The 20,479-nt window shown below is 39.3% G+C and overlaps 3 protein-coding genes across 14 annotated transcripts in view; 2 read left to right on the top strand and 1 right to left on the bottom strand.

Annotated features, from left to right (window-relative positions):
• cacna1db (calcium channel, voltage-dependent, L type, alpha 1D subunit, b) overlaps positions 1 to 3,990 on the top strand; it is a 77,474-nt gene extending 73,484 nt beyond the window's left edge. For all 7 annotated transcript variants that reach the window (XM_046396783.1, XM_046396788.1, XM_046396789.1 and 4 more), the window contains one exon: positions 115 to 3,990. In XM_046396783.1, the coding sequence (XP_046252739.1) occupies positions 115 to 414 (300 nt within the window). In that variant the 3' untranslated portion in view covers positions 415 to 3,990. The remainder of the gene's footprint in view (positions 1 to 114) is intronic.
• Positions 3,872 to 14,297, bottom strand: chdh (choline dehydrogenase). 3 transcript variants are annotated; one of them, XM_046396793.1, is made up of 10 exons: positions 14,152 to 14,297; positions 12,445 to 12,895; positions 11,699 to 11,929; positions 10,984 to 11,150; positions 10,679 to 10,830; positions 10,030 to 10,159; positions 9,688 to 9,822; positions 8,273 to 8,415; positions 6,996 to 7,098; positions 3,872 to 6,609 (listed from the first exon to the last, which is right to left on the bottom strand). In XM_046396793.1, exons 2-10 carry the CDS (start codon positions 12,864 to 12,866, stop codon positions 6,191 to 6,193), a joined length of 1,902 nt encoding a protein of 633 aa, XP_046252749.1. In that variant the 5' UTR covers positions 12,867 to 12,895; positions 14,152 to 14,297; the 3' UTR covers positions 3,872 to 6,190. The 3 variants fall into 3 exon arrangements, with proteins under 3 accessions (XP_046252749.1, XP_046252748.1, XP_046252750.1); XM_046396792.1 differs by having other exon boundaries at positions 14,113 to 14,296; XM_046396794.1 differs by lacking the exon at positions 14,152 to 14,297 and adding an exon at positions 13,921 to 14,076.
• Positions 13,330 to 20,310, top strand: LOC124063292 (interleukin-17 receptor B). Of its 4 annotated transcripts, none has more exons than XM_046396798.1 (10): positions 13,330 to 13,662; positions 14,990 to 15,061; positions 15,151 to 15,184; positions 15,374 to 15,487; positions 15,827 to 15,936; positions 16,074 to 16,206; positions 16,563 to 16,595; positions 16,714 to 16,833; positions 17,214 to 17,497; positions 19,306 to 20,310. In XM_046396798.1, the coding sequence occupies exons 1-10, from the start codon at positions 13,657 to 13,659 to the stop codon at positions 19,696 to 19,698; spliced, it is 1,299 nt and encodes a 432-aa protein (XP_046252754.1). In that variant the 5' UTR covers positions 13,330 to 13,656; the 3' UTR covers positions 19,699 to 20,310. The 4 variants fall into 4 exon arrangements, with proteins under 4 accessions (XP_046252754.1, XP_046252755.1, XP_046252756.1 ...); XM_046396799.1 differs by having other exon boundaries at positions 13,339 to 13,662; positions 15,151 to 15,175; positions 19,306 to 20,309; XM_046396800.1 differs by lacking the exon at positions 13,330 to 13,662 and adding an exon at positions 14,660 to 14,885.
• Positions 20,311 to 20,479: the final 169 nt, after the last annotated feature.

The following is a 20,479-nucleotide window of genomic DNA, read 5'->3' on the forward strand; positions in this document are numbered from 1 at the left end:
GTACACATAATTCAGATTGTAAATGTTCTTGAGACCACCAGAATCACATTGACATTTAGGTCAATTCTGATGTGAATTTCAGGATAAAATCATTTTTTCACTTATTGTTCTCAGGTGTTGATCTCTGAGGGTCTGGGGAAATACGCCAGGGACCCTAAATTTGTGTCAGCAACCAAACATGAAATTGCCAGTGCCTGTGAGATGACCATCGACGAGATGGACAGCGCTGCCAGTAACCTGCTGAATGGCAGAATGGATAACGGAAACACTGGGGGAACGGGGAACACCAGCTCACAGGCCACTGCGCACCTCAGAGACCACAGTATCCGTGACTACAGCGACGAGGAGCCGTATGTGGCTGTAAAATGTGAGGAGGACCTAACAGACGAGATGATATGCATCACATCGCTATAGCAGCGACTCACACTGGATTATTTAGGTTTTTTCAATTGAACTTTTCCACGGTGAGGGGGATGTCTCTGTTCAGGTGCATCTTGCAGACAGAAATATAAAACATGGATGGATAAGAGCACAAAGTGCCTTGTTTTCTCCTTCTGTGGAATGGAGAATGGAAAGGAATGGATTTATGGAAGATACTTTCAGCAAATATTGAAATCAGATGGAGTTAATCTGCCTGCCAGCCTGCGTGTCATTTAGCAGGAATTTGGGATACTCCCAAGAGGTTGTTTTCTATTTTCTTTATTATTGGCAGTGGTTTGGTATAGCAGAACAGCCTGACAGCTGCACGAAGCCCAAGGCTTGTGATTTTAGTTTTTCCAACAAGATCCACTGATGATCAAGTCCAGCAGCTGAAAGCTGGACATTTTGGTAAAATGGGGAGTTGATATGGAGCAATGATAATATGAAGGTGTGCACTCTGCAGGTGCTTGAATATTCATATGTTTTTATTGTTTTGACTCTGTTTGGATTTGAAAAGAAGTAAAAACATCGGTGGCTTTAACTCGAGGGTGTTTGCAACCACATTAGGTGAACAGTGTTATGACTGTTCTGTGGTGCTGTCCCACGCTGTTCACTCACTATGAAGAGCCAGTAACACAGAAAAGGCGATACCGTTCTAAACACATGCAGATTGCACTGTAAGAAAACCATCCTGCACCACATCTATTCAGACACTGGTTCTATTGAAAACATTTACAAGAGATTTGACATTTACAAAACATCACTCAAGTTCTCCAGTGTGAAAGTGACAGACCAGTGAGTAGAGCAGTCTGTTGGAGTGATGGAGGAGTGAGTGAAGCTGGCTTTGCAAAGTTGTATTTGTCCTGCTGCTGCTGCTGCTGTTGTTGGCTGTCCAATGATTCCAAGATTCAGATGAGTTTCATTTCATATGTATGTATAATCTAAGACTTTGACCTTTAGTGGTCATAATAACAGACACAGTTTTGATCTGCCGCTATTTACATTACATTTTGGCCTCCATGACACAAATAAGAAAAATAAAACATGATGAAAGTGTGGGAGTTGTACTAGGTGTGAATCTGGGAACTGCTCTGGGTTCACAGGTGGGGCTTTCAGGGTTAAACACCTCTTGTCTCAGTACTTGACTTGAAAAGGAAATCACATATCAAGAAAAAAAAGACTTTGTCCTCAGGCATATCCTTCAGTTTCATGTGTACTCTGATATGACACAGAGACACATACTTTAAGTTCTTACCAACAATAGAGACACTAAACTTAAATTAATTGATTACTTTACCTTGAAAGTGAAGGAAAATTTCAGATGACACCACACTGTCACAGACTCGTTTCCACAGTCCTTATCAAGACTGTGAGGAAGAGACCATTTCATTGTTACAGACTCAGTCAGGATATGCAATGATTCACTTAACTCAGTTCTGAAAATAAGACAAACTGCCTGAGTGTGCACTGAGAAAATGATAACTATATACTATAAAGGAAATCTTTTTATCTCTGTATGACACACTCACAGCACAGCAATTTTGTGAAACCCTGAGTGAGACTGTAATGAGTAATACCTTTAAATATCATGTGACAAAAAGGTTCCTTGTGACAAAAGCACAAAATCATCCCAATAGAATCATCTGTTTGTTATGAGTCACTTTTAACCCAACCTTTTTTTTTTCACCAAGCTTTGCTTTCGGGCCACTTTAGTTCTGTGAATTCCACTTCACATTTGGTTTTCAGTAACGTGGAATTTCTCTCAGGCTTGCTGCATGAGTCAGATGAAGTCAGTGGATCTTGAACACAAAGGTCTGACACATATTCACTGTTTGTCATCCTCTACATATTTTATATTTGAATCAGAAAGGGGAAACTATTTTTTTCAGAATTGCCTGACGATATAAATTCAGTATAAGGTCACTGGGTGTATATAATGTTTCTGAAATGAAATGATTGATGCTTTTATGTGTAGGAGTTCTTTTTGTTTCAGCACCAGTTTAAGGGCACTAGATGTCTAAAACAGCTGCTGTCTGCTGGAGGAAGAGCTTCACCACCTGCTCGTAGATAAAAACGCCGAGGAGAGGTAACATCTCTCACCTGCTCCACCAATAACCAGTGTTTGTCCATCACTGCCAACTCTAATAAGGTCTTCAGGTCAGCTTTTACAAACCAACACTGGCTCGGGGGAAATCCTGTTATTATTTTCCTCAATTGAAATACTGTTGTCAGGGCAACATATGTTTTGTGCAATCAAAGGGCTCCTCGAGATGTAAAACCAAAAAAAGGGATCATAATTAATCATTTTTTTCCATCTTTATGTTACTGTTGAAGGGTATACCATTTCTTGTGTACAATTAATGACAAAAACTATACTGAAAAGGTTGTTGTGTTTCCCACATACAAATAATACAGATATAAAGATTAGTTTAACCTACAGCAGGATATGAGCTGGTATCTGGAATATGTACTGTAAATGCACTCATTCCTTCTTCTCTATAGAAGATTGACATATACCGGTTTTAATGGCCAATACAGTAGATAAATATGAATATAAATAGATAAATATGCATTTTCTACTGCATGAAAATTGTGTAAGACTTTCAACAAATGTTATTACCTCTTTAACTATCCTGGTGCATTATTTAGGGTATCAGGGAGACTGAGGCAATTGCTGTATCTGCGCAAAATGAAAAAAAAAGATATTTAAAGTAGTAGTAATGTCAAACATTTTCATGTAAGTATTTTTCTTCAGTGCTAAATCTGATTGTTAATAAAAGTTATGATCACACCTCCAAAAACTGAGTTGTGCTGGAATGTGCCAAACTAAATCTGGACAACCAGCTTCAGAAAAGAATAATCACAAAATTACCACTTTAAAAATCTCTTCATTGTGTGTAAATACAGCCAGAGTTTCAGTTTTACTGTTCTGGAGTCTAATGACCTTTTTAAAGATATTTTAGAGCATTTCAGAAGCCATATTACACACATGCTGTAAGCAGAAATTGGTATATTTGCTGCATATCTCACACTTCTGAGCAGGCGAGCAGCCGATTAAGCAACCCGCAGGACACAGGGCTGCCGTGTCTTGTACAGTCAGATGGACTCTGCTTGTTGTGGGGATCAGACCTGTGATGGTTTCTCTGAACACCAGGCCCTCTGTTTGAGTTGGCCATGTTTTCCTCAGCTTGTACAGAAGCATTCATCTGATGTTCATGGTGGCATTTACACATTAATGAGGGACAGATACCAATTACTAAATCAACACCACATTTTTTAGTATGAATGAATTAGTCATTTCTTTTAGTCAAGATTGGCCAACATTGCATGACTTTAGGAGTTACAACATCAGAAACAATAATCATCTGTGGGTAAGTTACAGGGCAATTATCCTAGTACATTTGAATTTAAACTTTTATAAAAAGAAGAAATAGTAAAAAACCCACAAAGCTTTGTTGTGCAACTTACAGCTTTATTTTTTGTACCGTTTCACTGCTTTACAGATTAAATGAAAACTATGTATGTATAAAATCTGTACAGTGTTCATAAAAAGTAAGTGATGAACTTGAAGATTTTTGCTTTCTACCCATTTGTTGTGTGGAAATAAAAAACATAGCTCTATCTACTTTGTAGCATATGTACTAGTATCCTATAGATTTTGTACCATGGAAAACAAAAACCCTGTTTTGTATATTTGAATTCCTGCCTGAAATGACAACAAATCTGCTGAAGATTTTTGTAAGGATCATTAATAAAGTCACAAGGACAAGGTCAGTCTAAAGTGTTTGTCTACAGTGAAGAAAAAACAAAACAAACACATATTCAAACATACGGGTTAGAAGAATTTTCACAAGAATTTTCCCTCTGCGAGTCATGTTACTCCTTCATTAGTACATTTAAGAAAAAGTTGATTTAACACTCAAGTATCTGTAACACTGCATATGTTGTAAACAATAATTGTCACAGTAATTAACATACTTCATAGTGTAGTGCAAAGCTTAAGACGATTAGAATTCATTCTAGCACTTAGTTTTACAGTGAAGCTGGTTCTAAAATCTTCTCAGCACCACAGTGCATCAGTAATGTCTGGACCACACAGGGAGACACTTGATTAGTCACATATTGTATATGTGACTAATAAAGTGTTCACACTGACATTGGAACATGATGATCTTACAGGCGCCGACGGTATTATATAGTCAGCTATACACAGCCATCCTCCAAAGTTTTTTTGTAAACATTTTGTAAACATGTTTAAAAATGTGTGGAAAAAATGTTTTACTGTGTGTTCTATATTTTATATTTTACATCAAGAGTATTAACACAAGATCTGTTAGCTAGATTTGATATTCTGAGCTGTAATTTGGATTCATTTCTTCTGAGATTCAACAGCTACCAGACTAGCCTGAATCAAAAGGCAGCTTTGTTTTAGTTTGACTGTCCTCTCTTTAACTCCTCTTTACTAGTGTTATGATCCACAGCCCATTTGCCTAGTGTTTTCAGCAACAACGTGTGGCTGTTTGCCACAGCTGCCAGGAACTGAGACATAGACTTAGAGTCTTATGTTCCTGGGAAAAATGGGCTCAAACATGTTTCTCTGCCTTGCCCACAAAACAAGAACCATACAAACTATGGTTTCACAACATCACATTTACTATCTTTCCAGGGATGATGATTGCAGCCTGACTGTACTTAGATCCGACCACAGCGTGAGTAGTAGCAGCCAGCAAACTGCATTAAACACAAAAACAGCTGCTGGGACTGAGTAAACAGTCCCAGCAGAATAAAAACAAGGTTTGTTGATCACCAGTCAGATAACAAGATAACAAGAGCAACAACCACTCAAGACTTTGGCTGTTGACTGATTGTGGGTGAAAACTTTGATGAAAAGACACTGTGAAATTGTGCCAGAATTCCAATTTCCATCGTGAAATTAGAGTTTTTTGCATGCTGTGCAGTTTCACTGGAAAACTAACTGTGGAGCATCTCACGATAACGAAGTGTGGTCGAAATTTATGTCAGTTGTTCAATAAGGTTTAGTTCGCTGTAGTATTGAGTAAGATTTATGAACTTCAAAGTGTGTGTGTGCACGCACGTAACATGTCATAGTTTGTACATTGTTCACATTCAGCATGGTAATAGTAAGCAAATTATGGTAAATTTTACAAGGTACAATTTTCCATTACATTCACAGTCGCTTTACAAATGCTCAGCACCCTTCCTGGCAACCATATTGAGTAATCAGGAAGTATGAGCACCCAAATGACATTATAAAGTTTTAGTCTGGTTGTAAGTCAGTTTTACAGAGTTCAGTCTTATAAAATGAGTGTTGAAATCTGCTGATCCTTGGAGTGGGCTGGTCCATTGTGCTGCTATTTGAGGAGTCAATCCAGTTAACCTGAGCAAAAACTTAGCTTTAGTCATTGAAAGCTCGCTAAACTAGGCAGGTGCGGAAACCATTATCAGGGTTCACATTAGCTTTAGCATTCCTAAAAATTGTGATCATGGTTTAGAATGGAAAATCAAATGATTTCAGATGTACACTGCTAAAATCAATAGTATTCAACAGCATTACTGACTTCAATTTAAATATGTAGATCAGCCCTTTATGATTAATATTATCAGACCAAGGCCAAAGTGATGAGATCCCAATCAAACACATGATGAAATGTTCAATGCTGTTGTTGCATACCGATTATGATGCAAACTGCTTCTACCTTTATACTCTTGTGCTAAAAGGGTACCAGCTGTTGTTCCTCATTCTCTTGGTTCATCTCTGCGTCTCGAGTGTTGGCGGTTGGTACACGGGGACCCCTGGGTCCACGAGAGGAGGGCGACCTTTGATGATGTCAGCAGCCTTCTCTGCTATCATGATGGTCGGAGCGTTCAGGTTGCCGCTGACAATACTGGGCATGATGGAAGCATCCACCACGCGCAGGCGCTCTAGACCCAGAACGCGTGTATTTGAATCGACGACCGCCATTGGATCACTTGGGGAGCCCATCTTACAGGTGCAAGATGGGTGGTAGGCACTGTCAGCTTTTCGGCGGACAAAAGTGTCGATGTCGGCGTCGGATTGGACCTGAGGACCGGGCTGGACTTCGGGACCACGGAATAGGTCAAAGGCCTTCTGGGCAAAAATCTCTCTAGAGAGTTTGACACATTCCCTGAATTCCCATACATCGATATCTGACAAGAGAGAGAAGATTAATAAAAATAAAAAAAATAAAAACTGGCTGTATTATGAGTTTTGAAATTGCTAAATCAGCAGTAAGCCATTCAATCCAAATCCAACCAGTCATTTTTCCCGTTGCTGAGATATACTTAATGCCACATATATTTCAAATTTTAATGATTTTAATGATCAAATGCAATGCAATGGGGGCTCAGTCTTTAAAGGGCCACAGAAAAATGTCAAAATGACAGTTGGCAGTGGCAGTCCACACAGAGGGAGATTTCATGCTGTCCGAAAGTAACAGTGATGTTTTAGAAAGCATATTTGCTTGAGAGATAGAGTGAAGTACTCAAAACCTTTGATAGATTTAGTAGCTGACAGTTGAGTGACTGAATCTTACCGGTGGAGAGATAGTTTGGCTGCAGAATGGGGTGATCCAGAGGGTTGGCGCTCTTCAGTTTCATCCAGCCAATACTGGCACTTCTCATTGGTCCGACATGAACCTGCAACAAAAACAGAACCATATTTATATTGATGGTGACATACCATATGTACTCTACTGCTATAATTCATCCTCTTTATTAATCACATTATGGTCATGCTAGGAAGTTATGGCTTCATAGTCAGAATGGAGGGGAGAAGAGGAATCATTACGGTAAGCACTAACTCTTTCATCACATGTATGCATGTCAGCTCCAGTCTGTGCCTCTCATGTTTTGCCATTGCATTGCATTCTCAGAGAAAACATTTTTTTAAAGTAAACCCAGTGATATTTGAAAAACCCCAAACGTTGTTTAACTCTTAATGCTTTTCTGAAGTTATTTCCAGAAACTCAAACTCTATAATCACCTGGTTTATAAAAATAATAAATTCTTTCTTCTGCACAATCTGTTCAAATCTTTTTAATAAACTAAAAACTAATATTTTTTTAACCAGATGTTTTTTTTGGGGAAACAATACATAGAACATATACTTTAAACCTTCTGTGTGCAATGAAAATTCTTCCCTTGCATGAGAAGCAGCTACACAAATTAATCATTTTCTTCACAAATTCAGTCCTGCCCCTGAAAGTAGAGTATCCACAGTGTGTTTTTGGCTATACCTACATCCAGCGCACACTTTAAAACCACTGAGTGCACCCTGTGCACATTAACTCACGAGATAACTTGATGATAATTTTGCTGTGTGAAATTGGCCTGTTGACAATTCAGACATTACAAAAATCTTAGTGCAACACTTTCCTTTCACTGGATAGAAAAGGTACTTTGAAAGCTGTGATGCCTTTTGTAGCGGATGACATAATAATGACACAATCTTTATTTGCTCCTGGTGGATATACTTCTCTGAAAGAGGCTATAAATGACATCAGTAGGCAGCCTTGTAGGAAATTCCTTGGGAGCTAAATGTGGTTTTCCATGGAATGATCAGTGTAGAAACTCCTTTGTCTGATGCATGTTAGGATGAGATGAGGATCTTATCTTCAGTTTCAGTGTATGAAAGAGTATATTAGGAACACATTACTGAACAAATAGCCAAAGCACACTCAGGCACAAGACGCACATGTCCCCTGTGCAACAGAATGGAACCATGATCATACATCCTGCAAACACACACACACACAAAATGTTGAAGTAAAAGCCAGTCTGTGTATTACTAAGAAACACCACCCGCACACACCTGATACGCCTCTATCTTGGAGGCAACTCGTCCGTGGTCAATGACCTGCGAGGGCAGGAAGTGAAACTGGATGTCGGGGTGCGTGACGTGCGGCCGACTGCGGATGAAGCCTCCACTCTCCAAGTGGGCTGTTGCTCCATAACCTAAGAGACGATCATCATGGTAAGAAAGGTGGTGGGACACTGTGTCAAGATGTTAAGACCAAATGACAGAAGATGGCCACTACTGCTTCTTAATATGTCAACCCCCCCTAAATTTCACTAAATGATACACAAGTTGCTGTTGTGCCAACAGCTCGTGCTTCCCTGTTACTTGCCTTTATTTACTTTCATTTTCTTTCTTCATAGAAACATTGATTAAATTGATTAAAATGAATTGATTCAATTCATTTTGTTCCTCAAAATTCTACACAAAATACCCCATGATGACAAAGTGAAACAAGTTTGCTTGAATTTTTGCACGGAAAAAAAAAAAAATGAATTTAATCCATTTTGGAATGAGACTGTAACATAACAAAAGGCGGAAAAAGCAAAACGGTGTGAATACTTTCTGGAGGCACAGTATAAGCAACTTGTATGGACAAAAACTGGAATTTACCAAAGAAGAATGTGGAGTGAAAATGCGGAGAGATTTAATCCAGATCAGGCCTACACATGCCTTTCTTTTAGTTTACATAGGAGCCTTTATTTTCCTGCTAAGGATTTTTTACATGTATTTTTTTATTCTCATGTGAGCACTATAACAGTCATGCATAATAACAGGTGTTAATAAAGGTGGACGCGGCTGATGAAACACAGACGCTTTCACTGACGGATGTAATGAGTGGAGGAGCAAGTGCAGGCATAAACAGGAAAATGGATATTTCAAGGCGTTTCTTCATCCATTCATGGATAATTGTACTAGTGTAAATAAAGCTTGTGGACATGCATCTGTTTCCACAATGACTGAGATTTATAAAAGCAAAATCAGATGCACACACAGCTTTGCAAATGTGACAAAAACAATGCATATTTCCGTCTTTGAATTCTATGCATCTGGCCCCCGGTGCTCAAGAATTCCCTACATCTAACTGGTTATTCATTTGGGGAGGCAAACAGCTCAGTTACATTTAAAACACAGACAGTTCGCAGAATAAATAATCTGATTAGCACGTGGAAAACCATGCCCTGAAGAACTGCACATTAACGAGGAATAATATTTTAACTCAAACTCCTCTTTGTTTTAAGATACAGATTACATATTAACCAATACTTGCCCATAACTGAGATTTTCTGAAGGAGGAGACTTCAAATGATTTTAACTCATTTTCAAGAATAATGTTTGTCTAGTGACATAAGTCCAGAAAATCACCATTTTTGTAGAACATCAGGAGAATGTGGACATTCTTATGTGCATGTGTAGGTGCCTTTGTTTACCAGTGAAGAGGGTGAGCCACTCCAGCCCTATCTTGACCATGTGGAAAGGTTTCTGGGCCTTGTATAGGGTGATGGGCTGAGTGCACTGCTGCTGCACGTACAGCTCTAAATGATCCTGCAGGTTACTGCCAACACCTGAGAAACGACAGAGAGAAGAGAGGAGGCAATGTCCTGGTCTGGTCTGTTTGTAAGCATGAAACAGATGAATAACCCTGCCAGTGTTAGGGGTGTGTTCAATATATTCATGTCCTTATATGTATAATTACTCTATATACCTGTGTCTTCAGTTTATAAAAGCATTTTTTTCAATTTTAGTTTGTTTAAATGAAGCATAAGATGTACCTGGCAAGTGCTGAACCACAGGGATGTCAAGTTGTTTTAGGTCATCTGCATTTCCAACACCAGACAGCATAAGAAGCTGAGGGGAATTGATGGCTCCTCCGCTCAATATCACCTCTTTATCTGCAAACACCTAAAGAGAAACCAGAAAAACTGATGAGTGAATCACTGAACATGAATGAAACCATGGTAGAGATTAGCAATAGCAGTGCTTTAAGAAAAACAACAACATAATCATGCTAACACTCACAAATTGAGCGTTTGAGCGTGGGAACCACGAGGGTCTGAACACTGAATGGCACTTTTCATTGTCTAAATGAAAATTCAGCTCTGCTAGCAGTGCTAAATGTAAAGTCATGAGATTACCAAAGTCACAAGAATTTATCAACTGGGCAGCATCTACATCTCCACCAAATTATTTTAAAAATCGTTAAAAAACAAAAACAAAACAAAACAAGATGTCATGACTGAGCAACACTGTGTTGCTAAAAATAAATCAACATACTTACATAGTAAGCAAAAAGATAAATTAAAAGGATATATTAAAACTTTTGTGATTTGCTTAAGATTTTCTTTTATTACTTTATCCCTTTCACAACATGACTTTTCTTCTTCCCTACCTTTAAAATGATAAAACTTCTATCCATATTACCCTTTTCTTTTGTCCATTCTGCGTGTACTCCACGCCCACAGCACGGGTGCCATCAAATAGGATCTTGGTGGTCAGACAGCACACCTCTGCCTTCAGATTGGGTCTACACAGGACAGGTCTCAGGTAGGCGCTGGCTGTACTCCACCTCTTCCCTGGACAGAGTTGGGCAGCGAGATGTGAATAATATTAAAGGGTTGGTTCATAAAAGATATATAAATATGGCACTGATGTTACAAGTGTTCCAACTGGTTATTTGTTAATCGTTTATAGATCCTTTGATTACAGTAGTTCCCTTTTCCTTGAACCTTTGTGAATGGTCATATCCATCCAGCCCAGGCCCTCCTGTTGGTATCCATTCATGTCATCAGTGAAGGGGTATCCTGCCTGCTGCCCTGCCTCAATAAATGCCTGGTGAAGGGGATGGTTGGTTTTCCCTCTAGACACATGAAGAGGTCCACTGCCTCCTCGGTACCTACGGCACACACAAGAAACATGCATTTAAAGTGACACAAGGACGAGAACAGTTCCATTTAGAAATGCTGCATATGTATCTGAGAAACCACACAAAGACATTCAGTGATCAAAAGTGTTTATATGTTTTATATGTAGTGTTTTATATGTTTTTAGATATTTTCATGTAAATTATAGTAATGCTACCTTTCTGTACACGTGCTTTCCAGATAGCTCAAAACATTTAATTTACTTTCATGTTAGCAATCATTCAGTCAGAGCTTGTGAATAAATCGTGTGATAGCACTCTGTGACGTTCATGTGGTCAGGTCCTGCATGATAAGATCTACATATTGCACATCTGCACATTGACAAGTAACATTTTCAAGCCTGATGAATCTTTCAGATTGAAGCACCAGCAGTGTCAGAGTCCCTTCAAATTTAGTGTATGCATGTTAAAATGGTTTGTAACTAAGCCAAAAGGTATTCCAAGAGCCTTTTGATGAAAACAAACAATTTAGATAAGTAAAAAAACAAAGAAAAAGTCTTCCAGATATTCTTGTTTGGTACCTGTTTTCTCCCAGCTCATGACACTGAGCTTTCCTGAAGTAAGGCAGACAATGTTCATAATCCCAGCCCTTGGCTCCCTCCCTCTGCCAGCGGTTGTAATCTTCAGCATGTCCACGGATGTACACCATAGCATTTAGTGAAGAGGACCCGCCCCAGACACGGCCTCTTGGCCAGTACAACACCCGGTTGTCCATGTGGGCCTGAGGTAAAGTGTGATAGTACCAGTTATATCTGAAGAGAGATAAAAAGAAATAAAATGTCAAAATCAAACACACGTCTGTCAGCTTATAGGTTAATCATTTAATATTTTGACACTGATATCAAAATGAACAAATAATTTGATTCATTTGTTAAAATGGCCAGTATGTCTACTTTTCATTTATTGTATTAGTCTAAAATAACACAAAATCACATCTGACTCTTTTTGAATCTCTGGAAAGTCACCAACAATTCCTCTGTAATGACAGAGCAGATCTCTCTCTTTCAAATTGTGAGTTAACTGCATGTTATTTACTGTAAGATATACAGGCATATACAGGTATATTTCAGGTATCGTCCTCTTGGTAAAAAAAATCTTAGAAGTTTTCTACATTTCTTTTTAGTTTTTCTTAGTTAGCTTAGTTAATTTATTAGTTTTTCTACATTTGTAGAAGTAATTTCTGTTTGCACACAATTGAAAACAGTGAAACAAAATATTGTATAATATATAGATATTTTATACCGCATACATATTTTAACTACTATACTTGTCATCACAGAGGTTGTAGGTCAGCGCAGCTGGCATGTGGATCTTCCATGACAGTCGTAAGCTGCCAAGCAGCATATCCTTAGGCCCAGCCTCCAGTAGCAGCACAGACTCATGGGATTCCTCACTGAGGCGGTTTGCAAGAACGCAGCCCGCAGACCCTGCTCCAACGATGACATAACTGTAGGATGGGGTTTTACTGGCTGCAGGTGATGATGAAGCATTCAAATTTGCAGGTGTGGCACTAAAGCATCTGAAACAGTTGAAGAGGGAGCAAGAAAAGAAGCGGCCCATGTTTCTGTCCCTGGAGACAAATCGCCACTCTGGCAAAAAGGTAAACTGGCATTTGCCATCCCTCATAAATCTTGCTTGTGTCACAACTTGTCGAGCTCCAGTTTGGCAAAATTTGGCCAAAGACAACATCCTGGTCCTGGGGGGGTTTTCCTCATTCACTGTAAATCACAACAACATTCATTAAAGGTGTTTGCAAGCTGTAGGGGGCAAGCTGTAACCAGAACTGACGCTAGTATATCTGATGGGGTTAAATGAAATTTACGTGTACAGAAGTACCACTCATTGTGCGTACTGTTCTGCTTGTACTAAGTTGGCAAACTGTGGATTACAGAGAGGCTTTTAGTTGGCATTTTATTCTTACTTGACCCGCACCTTGCCCTTCTCATAGACTCAACTCACGTTGTAAATTACCAGCAGTAAAATAAACCACTGCAAATACATAGCCTGAAGCATGGTTCACTCACTGCTGTTCAGAGAAGCTTTTGTTTCCCTCTTACCTACTGATTCATCAAATACAACACCCTTACATTTTATTAGAGAAAATGGAGGCTTGTGTGTGCCAACGAGTGACAATGAAAGGCACCTCATTGTTTCAGTCTCACCCAGTCTCGTTCAGCCTGATAAGCTTAAAGGGAAATAATCTGTGGTCCATTATGTGTTAAGAGATACAGGCCAAAGGCTGTTTGGTCTTGCTAGTATTTAATTTAAGGGCTATTCCGTAGTGCATTTACCTCAGAGACAAAGTGTAGTCTGCTCTGTCAGGACCATGCAGCGATATCGAATTAGGTCAGCACTGTCACGTCAATAAAACCAGACACTCACTAGCAGTTTTAATGTCGGATGGAACTCGACAAACAGCCTGAAACGTGGGTGAAAGTCTTTTGGGGAGCTGAGACTCCAAAAGTGTTAAACAACAAAGATGCGTGTAAGTTTTACATTCAAATCTAGATTTTGTGGTTATGGTGAATGACCAATTTCGTAACCGTTAGCTTATCACTCCAGTCTGTCACAACAGTCTGAGGTCGATAAGGTTTGCTACAGCACCTAGCTACAGATTTCTGCTCGTTTACAGCAAATGTTTTAGAGGATGTTTGAACTGTATTTTAAAAAAATAGAGGGGTTATGTTGATGGTGAGATCAACGTTGAGATTTATTTCGGGACTTGTGTTCAGATTAGCGTTACCTGGTATGTCTACCCGACGCTCCGTCCCATGCAGGAGTAACGTTATAGTTTCACATGGAGACAAATGAATTTAACTTTTGCAAACTTCGCTTGACGTCAGATAAAGTTAAACCGAGCTGGTGGAGTAGTTTAATACCACAAAGAAACTGTGAACAGTTGAATCAAAGTCACAGGGTAAGAAACGGACCTTACCTTACTCTTTTAGCCCTGAAAGTGGACACCAGCACTCACCGAGACGAGGAAACTGTCAAGTTAGCTTCCGATTCGGCAGTTAAGGGGAAAGGAGGAGAACTTCGCGGACAGTGCTGAGCGACCGACCCTGCGTTGTTTTGTACCTTGTTGTGGAAATGCGTGTTAGGCATGTTTGGTAAAACTTTAACGCTGTCTGAAACACACTTTCAAATTTGTGAAACTTTTATTATATTTGTGAAAATGCAATAAAACAATGCAATTTGTTTCACACTTACACACTTGGTGGAACGAGTCTCGTGGCCTGATACACTGTGGTCTCTAAGTCCACTGTGGAAATAAAATGCAGAGAAATCTCCCTTCGTTACATTTGCACAAATAGAATAAATTAATCATACATTTGAGACTGTGTTTAAAAAAAAAAAAAAAGTGTTTTGCAGTCCGGACTCGACCAGTACAACCTGGTGGTTTATCATCTAGACCTGGTTTAAGGTGTCCCAGATGTGACATATGAATTCTATTGTTCTTTTTCTCAAACAGAATAGGTCTACAAAATTTAAAGTGTGTTTCTGACAGAGACACGGCTTTGCCAAAAATGCCACACAATAACACACTGAGGTGAAACAGGGGAGGGCGTGGTGCTCATCTCCTTATTCCCCGTACAAGACTTAATCGGGCGCTGAGAGCAAACGCTCACCGGCGATGGGCGTGACTTAGCGGGTTTATATCAACAAATTCAGCAGCTTACTGAACTTAATTCGTGAAGTGCAACGTGGGTAAGAGAAGTGCACCACTCAGTCACACTGGAAGTGGCGGCGGATTGTAGAGATGAACGTCTCTCATTTTTCTATCCATTTGTTTTTGTTCTATTTCCGTTCAGGTGTCGAAGATGAGGGGAGTCACGCTGATTCTGGTCTCGTACGCCGTGACCCAGGTGACATCACATGAAATTGTAAGTTACTGACTTCAGCAGCCATTTGTTTCTCTTAAAAATAAACGTGATTTATCATCAAGTAATTTACTTTTCTGATTTCTTTACAGAAGGTGGAGTGTCATGAACTTGATGGTATGTTGGGTGAGGACCCTGAAATCTAATGCAGCAATGTCATAATGTTGATTTCAAAGCTTAAGTGCGCTGGTGTTTCAACACAAACTGTAACAGAATTTGCAATATTCTTTAACAGCTAAATTAATCAAGAACACCTGGTTAAATCTTAGAGAATAATAATATACATATTATCACTGTTTGGTTCTCTTGTTCCAGATTTCCCTCCTGATGATAATACTTCTCCATCTGTTCTGGCGGACTTGACAGTGGGGCTGGTGACAGTGGGAGACAGATATAGCTTGAATATAAGCTGGGCAATCAACATTGATGGTAGGTGATGGCACTTTTTTTTCCATGTGGAAACTCTGCACACAAATGCTACAGAGCTTTCTGATATGGCATCTTCACAACTGACAATTAAACATGTCTTTTGCATACAAGGAAGTAGCTTACTGATTATTATGGATTTGAGCTACAACGTTTATCTGTTAACAATGGGGATTTCCCAGACACTCTTTATTTTATTTAATTAACGAACAGGATGCTGATCTGGTTGAGGTGTGGGAGGACACTCCACGAGGCAGAAAATACATTTGAATATTTTACCCGGTACACATCATATTTGAAGTGAAAGACACTCACTGGCTGATATCTGTTGTCTCTCTGCAGCCAGTATTGAACATTTGACAAGCACTCTTATTATGATTTGGGGGGAATCAATGCACTACTGTGAATACAACCCACGTTTGGCCCTGGCAAACCTCACTGGGACAAATCAGGTATCGTGGATGGAATCTACAAAATATAATATTTGATTGATAATTGTCTACACAGCATGGGTTTGAAATGATGGACTCACCAAGGGTATGTGAAGTTGAAAAAAATGATTCAATCATTGTCATCTTTTCAAATCTAGAAATGGTTTCATTACTTAGTAGATGTAAACTATGGCTCAACCACCGTCCAAGCTGCCAATCTCCCTTTGCCTCGACCAGGGATGGGTCATCCTTACAAGTATACTGAAATCGATGTACCTCGCACAAAATCAAGTAAGTTTATTTTTTAAATTCTCTCAATTTGATTCATGTAATAAAGCAGAATGAAGTCAGAAAAAGAATATTTGTCAGAATTTTCATATGAGTATTTTTGTTAGTTTGTTATCTACGCTACAAGGCAGGAAACATTACTATCACGTGATAATGACATATGATATTCTGCTACTATGCTACTAGAAATATTTTTCAAGGCTTATCATCAGAACATGTACAAGATATGTAACTGATAAATGTGTTTGTAATCTCAGTTATGAATGTTTTGCTGTTTTCATCCAGGCATTATGATGTGTAGAGTAGGTATAAATTTTATTAAAATGTCTTTGCTTAAACCCTCTTCTCTGTTTTTGTAGCTGTTATGCCAACAGCTCGTCAAATTCCTGTAGGTGAGCAATCTCACCTACTTGTGCATGACTGTATTTGTGTACAATGTGTCATACTTTAAACAAAGATGTTGATTTTTATATCTTTAACAACACTTTTCTTTCAAATATCTCACTTCAGTGGAGACCAGCACTTTAGATATTATTGAACAAGACTCAAGAACAGAAGCTGCCTACGTAGCGGAGGCACTTTTTGGAGGACTTGGCAGTTTGATGATCCTGAGTTCCTGCTACATAATCTGTAAATACAACACTTATTACACATACATTTAGTGGGACAAGGGCCTAGGCACCAAAATTGCAGATGATTGGCTATTGGAAAAAAATATCTGAAACTTGCTTTACTTACTTTATTTACAGCAACCATTCGATCACATTGCAAAGTAGCTTAGCTTTAACTAATGTACTTGCTAATTGTTTTGCTATCTTGCAATATTATGCATCACCTGCAAGATTTGAAGTTTGGATGGAAGAAGTAATGAACAGTATCAAATTTGGGCTCACCACACATTTTCTATACAGAAAACCCCTTCAGATTATATATCATTGTGCAATGTTTGATACGGCTGGTGCTAGAGAAAAACTTACTTCTCCTTTCCAATGTTCTCCTGCTCTCTATAGACAAACGCTGTAGACCCAACTTTGTCACATCATCGGGTTTCAAAATGTTGAACACTTCTCCCATGGTTCCTGTGCCAGTCCTCTTGGTGTACCCTGCTGAGAATTCAGCCTTCCAGCAGGCCATGGTGGCCCTAGCAGAGTTCCTGCAATGGCATGGTGGCTGCAGCGTTGTAGTCGACATGTGGCAGCAGGGGAAGATCGCAGAGCAAGGGCCGATGCGCTGGCTGGCAGAACAGGTCAAGGCTGCAAAGCGAGTGCTCATCGTGTGCCCACAGCTAGAGACTGTAAGTTGTCTGTAACATTTCTTATTTTTTTCTTGCTGTCTAGTGTAATGCCTGGCCTAGGAGGAACCTGAGCACATAAAAATGAACTCTTCTTTTTTCCCAACTCCTAAGGAGTGACCAGTCCATAACAAATGCAATCCAAAATAAAGTAGGTTTATTTTTCTGCCACAAAATAAGGAAAAACATCAGGGTGAGCAAAGCCCAACAACAAACAAAAATTATATAGTTATTAATGATAATAATAATAATAATTAGCATATAATAATAATGCATTTTATTTATAGGCACCTTTCTAGACACTCAAGGTCATCTTACATCATTAATCATAAAAAACACATACAATATTAGCAACAATAAGAGAAAATAAGAGACAATAAAATACAATTCAAAATGGACAATACTTTCATGTGGTAGTGGTCAGAGGGAGTTGCTGGGGAGCAGAGCAGCTGAATGTTCTGCTCCCCACGGTAGGAAGGCGGGCAGGAGGGACAGCAAGATGGAGGGAGGAGGAGGATCTGACGGTGCGGGAGTGTATGGCAATATGGAGAAAGTCAGGGAGATATGGCGGGGTGAGGTTGTGGATGGCTTTAAAGGTGAGAAGAAGTATTTTATAGTTGATGCGATGTGTGATGGGGAGCCAGTGGAGCTGTTGTAAAATGGGTGTGATGTGATGGGCAGCTGAATTCTGGACCAGTTGTAGTTGTACTATCTTCTTCTGGGTGTAAGTTGCTTGTGAATATGTTCCACAGTATTACAGAAACCAGAGGAGTAAAGGTGAGGAGGAAGTGAATCCGGAGGTTTTGTGATGTTTTTGTGGGAAAAAATGGCCTTGGAGTTTATGTCATTTGAACCGATTAAACAAGAGTAGCAGATGGATTTGGCTTTAGAAACACAGTCTTTGTAGTGTAGAATATTGTTAGAATACATGTCCTTGTGCACAGTGAGACTGGTTTTCCTTTCAAGTTGACGTCCTTTTGCTTTTAACTGTCGAAGAGTGGGAGTGAACCAAGGTGCAGAGAGAGTAAATGAGACTGGTTTTGAGTGGAGCAAGATTATTTAGGTTATGGAGGCTGTTGTTGTAGCGTGAGAGCAGTTCATCTGGGGTAGAAAAACTGTCAGCACTGGAGAGGCTTTTGATCATTGTCATTGTCATTAATTTTACGGAAAGTTAGAGTGCGTGGAGGGTTGGATTTGGAGAGTGAGAGATCGACGCTAAAGGATAAGAGGATGTGGTCTGAGAGAGGGAGGGAATCCGCTTTGCAGCAAATTAAGTCCAAAATATGCCCTTTGATGTGTGGGGAAGTTAACAGGGCAACTTTCTTTGTTCACAAAAATAAAACAAATGAAAATACAGTTCACTGATCTGAACTCCCTAACCAGAAAACAGGAGAAAAATAGAATAAAATCAAAGGGCTTCCCACCCCTACAGTTAGCTGGACTGCTTGCTTGTACAGGACTGTTTACAATATTTACAAAGATATCTGCAGCTCGAAGGTGTCTGCAGTACGACATTCACACATGGATCACAATCAGCTGGGTCACGTTGGGAGTCAGGAGAATAACTTACAATACTCTTAAAACTACTTTTGGACCCTGGGTCATAACACTTGTTAGGAGTAGCTTTAAAGATGACCCTTTTGTATTGTTGGAATATCACCAAGTCACCTCGTATCCTGCAGCGTTACATTAATGACCACAATAAGTGCTTAATTTAATTACTCAGGGCAATTCAGTTTGTAGTTGTTTGTGATTTTATTGTGCTTTTCATGTCAAACTAAACTCTCTTCTCTTCTCTTCTCTCCTCTCAGGCCTCTTCAAACCCCAGCATCCACCCAGAACCCTCCATCCCAGCTGCAGCTCATGATCTTTACCCCCTGATTCTGAACATGGTGGCAAGCCATGCAAAGAGCCCCAGTGACTTGGCTAAATTCTGGGTTGTGCAGCTGGGTGAACAGCCTAATAACCTGGCGCCGGAACTGAGGGCCTGCAAGACTTTCTTTTTGATGAAGGACTTGATCAAGCTGTGCAGGAGCCTTCATAGCCAGCGACAGATTGGGGGGAAGATATCAGATCTGATCTTCAGTCCAGGGATTGAAAAGAGCGCAGTGAACTTAAGAGAAGCAGTAGAAAAGCTAGATGGACATCGGCCAAGCCAAGTCAGTAAGGTGGAAGCATTGAAATCTGTGGTCACTACTATTTGAACATCTGTAATGAAAATGTTTGCACTGATGGATGAAGACGATTGATTACAATAGCTGATTATTTTTGCAGATGACATAGATCTCATCATCAAAACACTGACATGGATACTGAAGGGTGGATATTATGTGTCAGGAAAGCATACTGTAGTCAATCATCACCTTTGTAATAGTTTCAAAGAAGCCCATTTTCATTTCCCAAATGTATTTGTTCGTTATGTTTGTTTCATCTGTGATCCTTAAATATCAGTTAAAGACAGACGTGTTTGTAGCAGAATTAACTACAAACTAAGGATTGCAGGCTATTTTACATTAAATTCCTCCAGAATTTTATCACTCTCTGGAATATTTTAACTCAACTCACATACCCCATTTGTTTGTGGTAGACATAACTCGGTATACAATTTAGTGGTTATATGTTTTTCTTTTAGATGGTGATAGTAGTTAAAGTGTTCTTTAAGTACAATGAGATATGTAAATAAAACAAAACAACTTATTCTCATAATTGAAAATGAATGAGCTGTTTTTTGTTTCTTCAAAAGACAGCTGTACAGTCTGAAAGGTAAGATCTCAGCCTTAATAAAATATGATCTTTTATTCACTGGTTTTCTTTAATGCTTCAATGAGGTCAACATTGGGGGTACCAAATCTGTCAAGGGGTCAAGCTCTGCCCCCCAAAAAAGTCAAAATATGAAAACTCATTTCCTTTCCAGTGATTTCTTTTCCTCTCCTCTCCCTTTACTCTGTTCCCATCTAATCTTCATTCATTCATAAAATTAAGATT

This window comes from Scatophagus argus, chromosome 8 (assembly GCF_020382885.2).
Source record: "Scatophagus argus isolate fScaArg1 chromosome 8, fScaArg1.pri, whole genome shotgun sequence".
Taxonomy (NCBI): domain Eukaryota; kingdom Metazoa; phylum Chordata; class Actinopteri; family Scatophagidae; genus Scatophagus; species Scatophagus argus.

Excerpts from the sequence above, each read along its gene's own strand:
- chdh (XM_046396793.1), bottom strand. The coding sequence starts at position 12,866 with ATGTTGTCTTTGGCCAAATTTTGCCAAACTGGAGCTCGACAAGTTGTG. Across the intron at positions 8,416-9,687 it reads GTGGCTCACCCTCTTCACTG|GTTATGGAGCAACAGCCCAC; the intron begins GTAAACAAAGGC and ends ATCGTCTCTTAG. Across the intron at positions 6,610-6,995 it reads GCCAAACTATCTCTCCACCG|ATATCGATGTATGGGAATTC; the intron begins GTAAGATTCAGT and ends CTCTCTTGTCAG.
- LOC124063292 (XM_046396798.1), top strand. Across the intron at positions 15,185-15,373 it reads TGAACTTGATGGTATGTTGG|ATTTCCCTCCTGATGATAAT; the intron begins GTGAGGACCCTG and ends CTCTTGTTCCAG. Across the intron at positions 15,488-15,826 it reads CTGGGCAATCAACATTGATG|CCAGTATTGAACATTTGACA; the intron begins GTAGGTGATGGC and ends GTCTCTCTGCAG.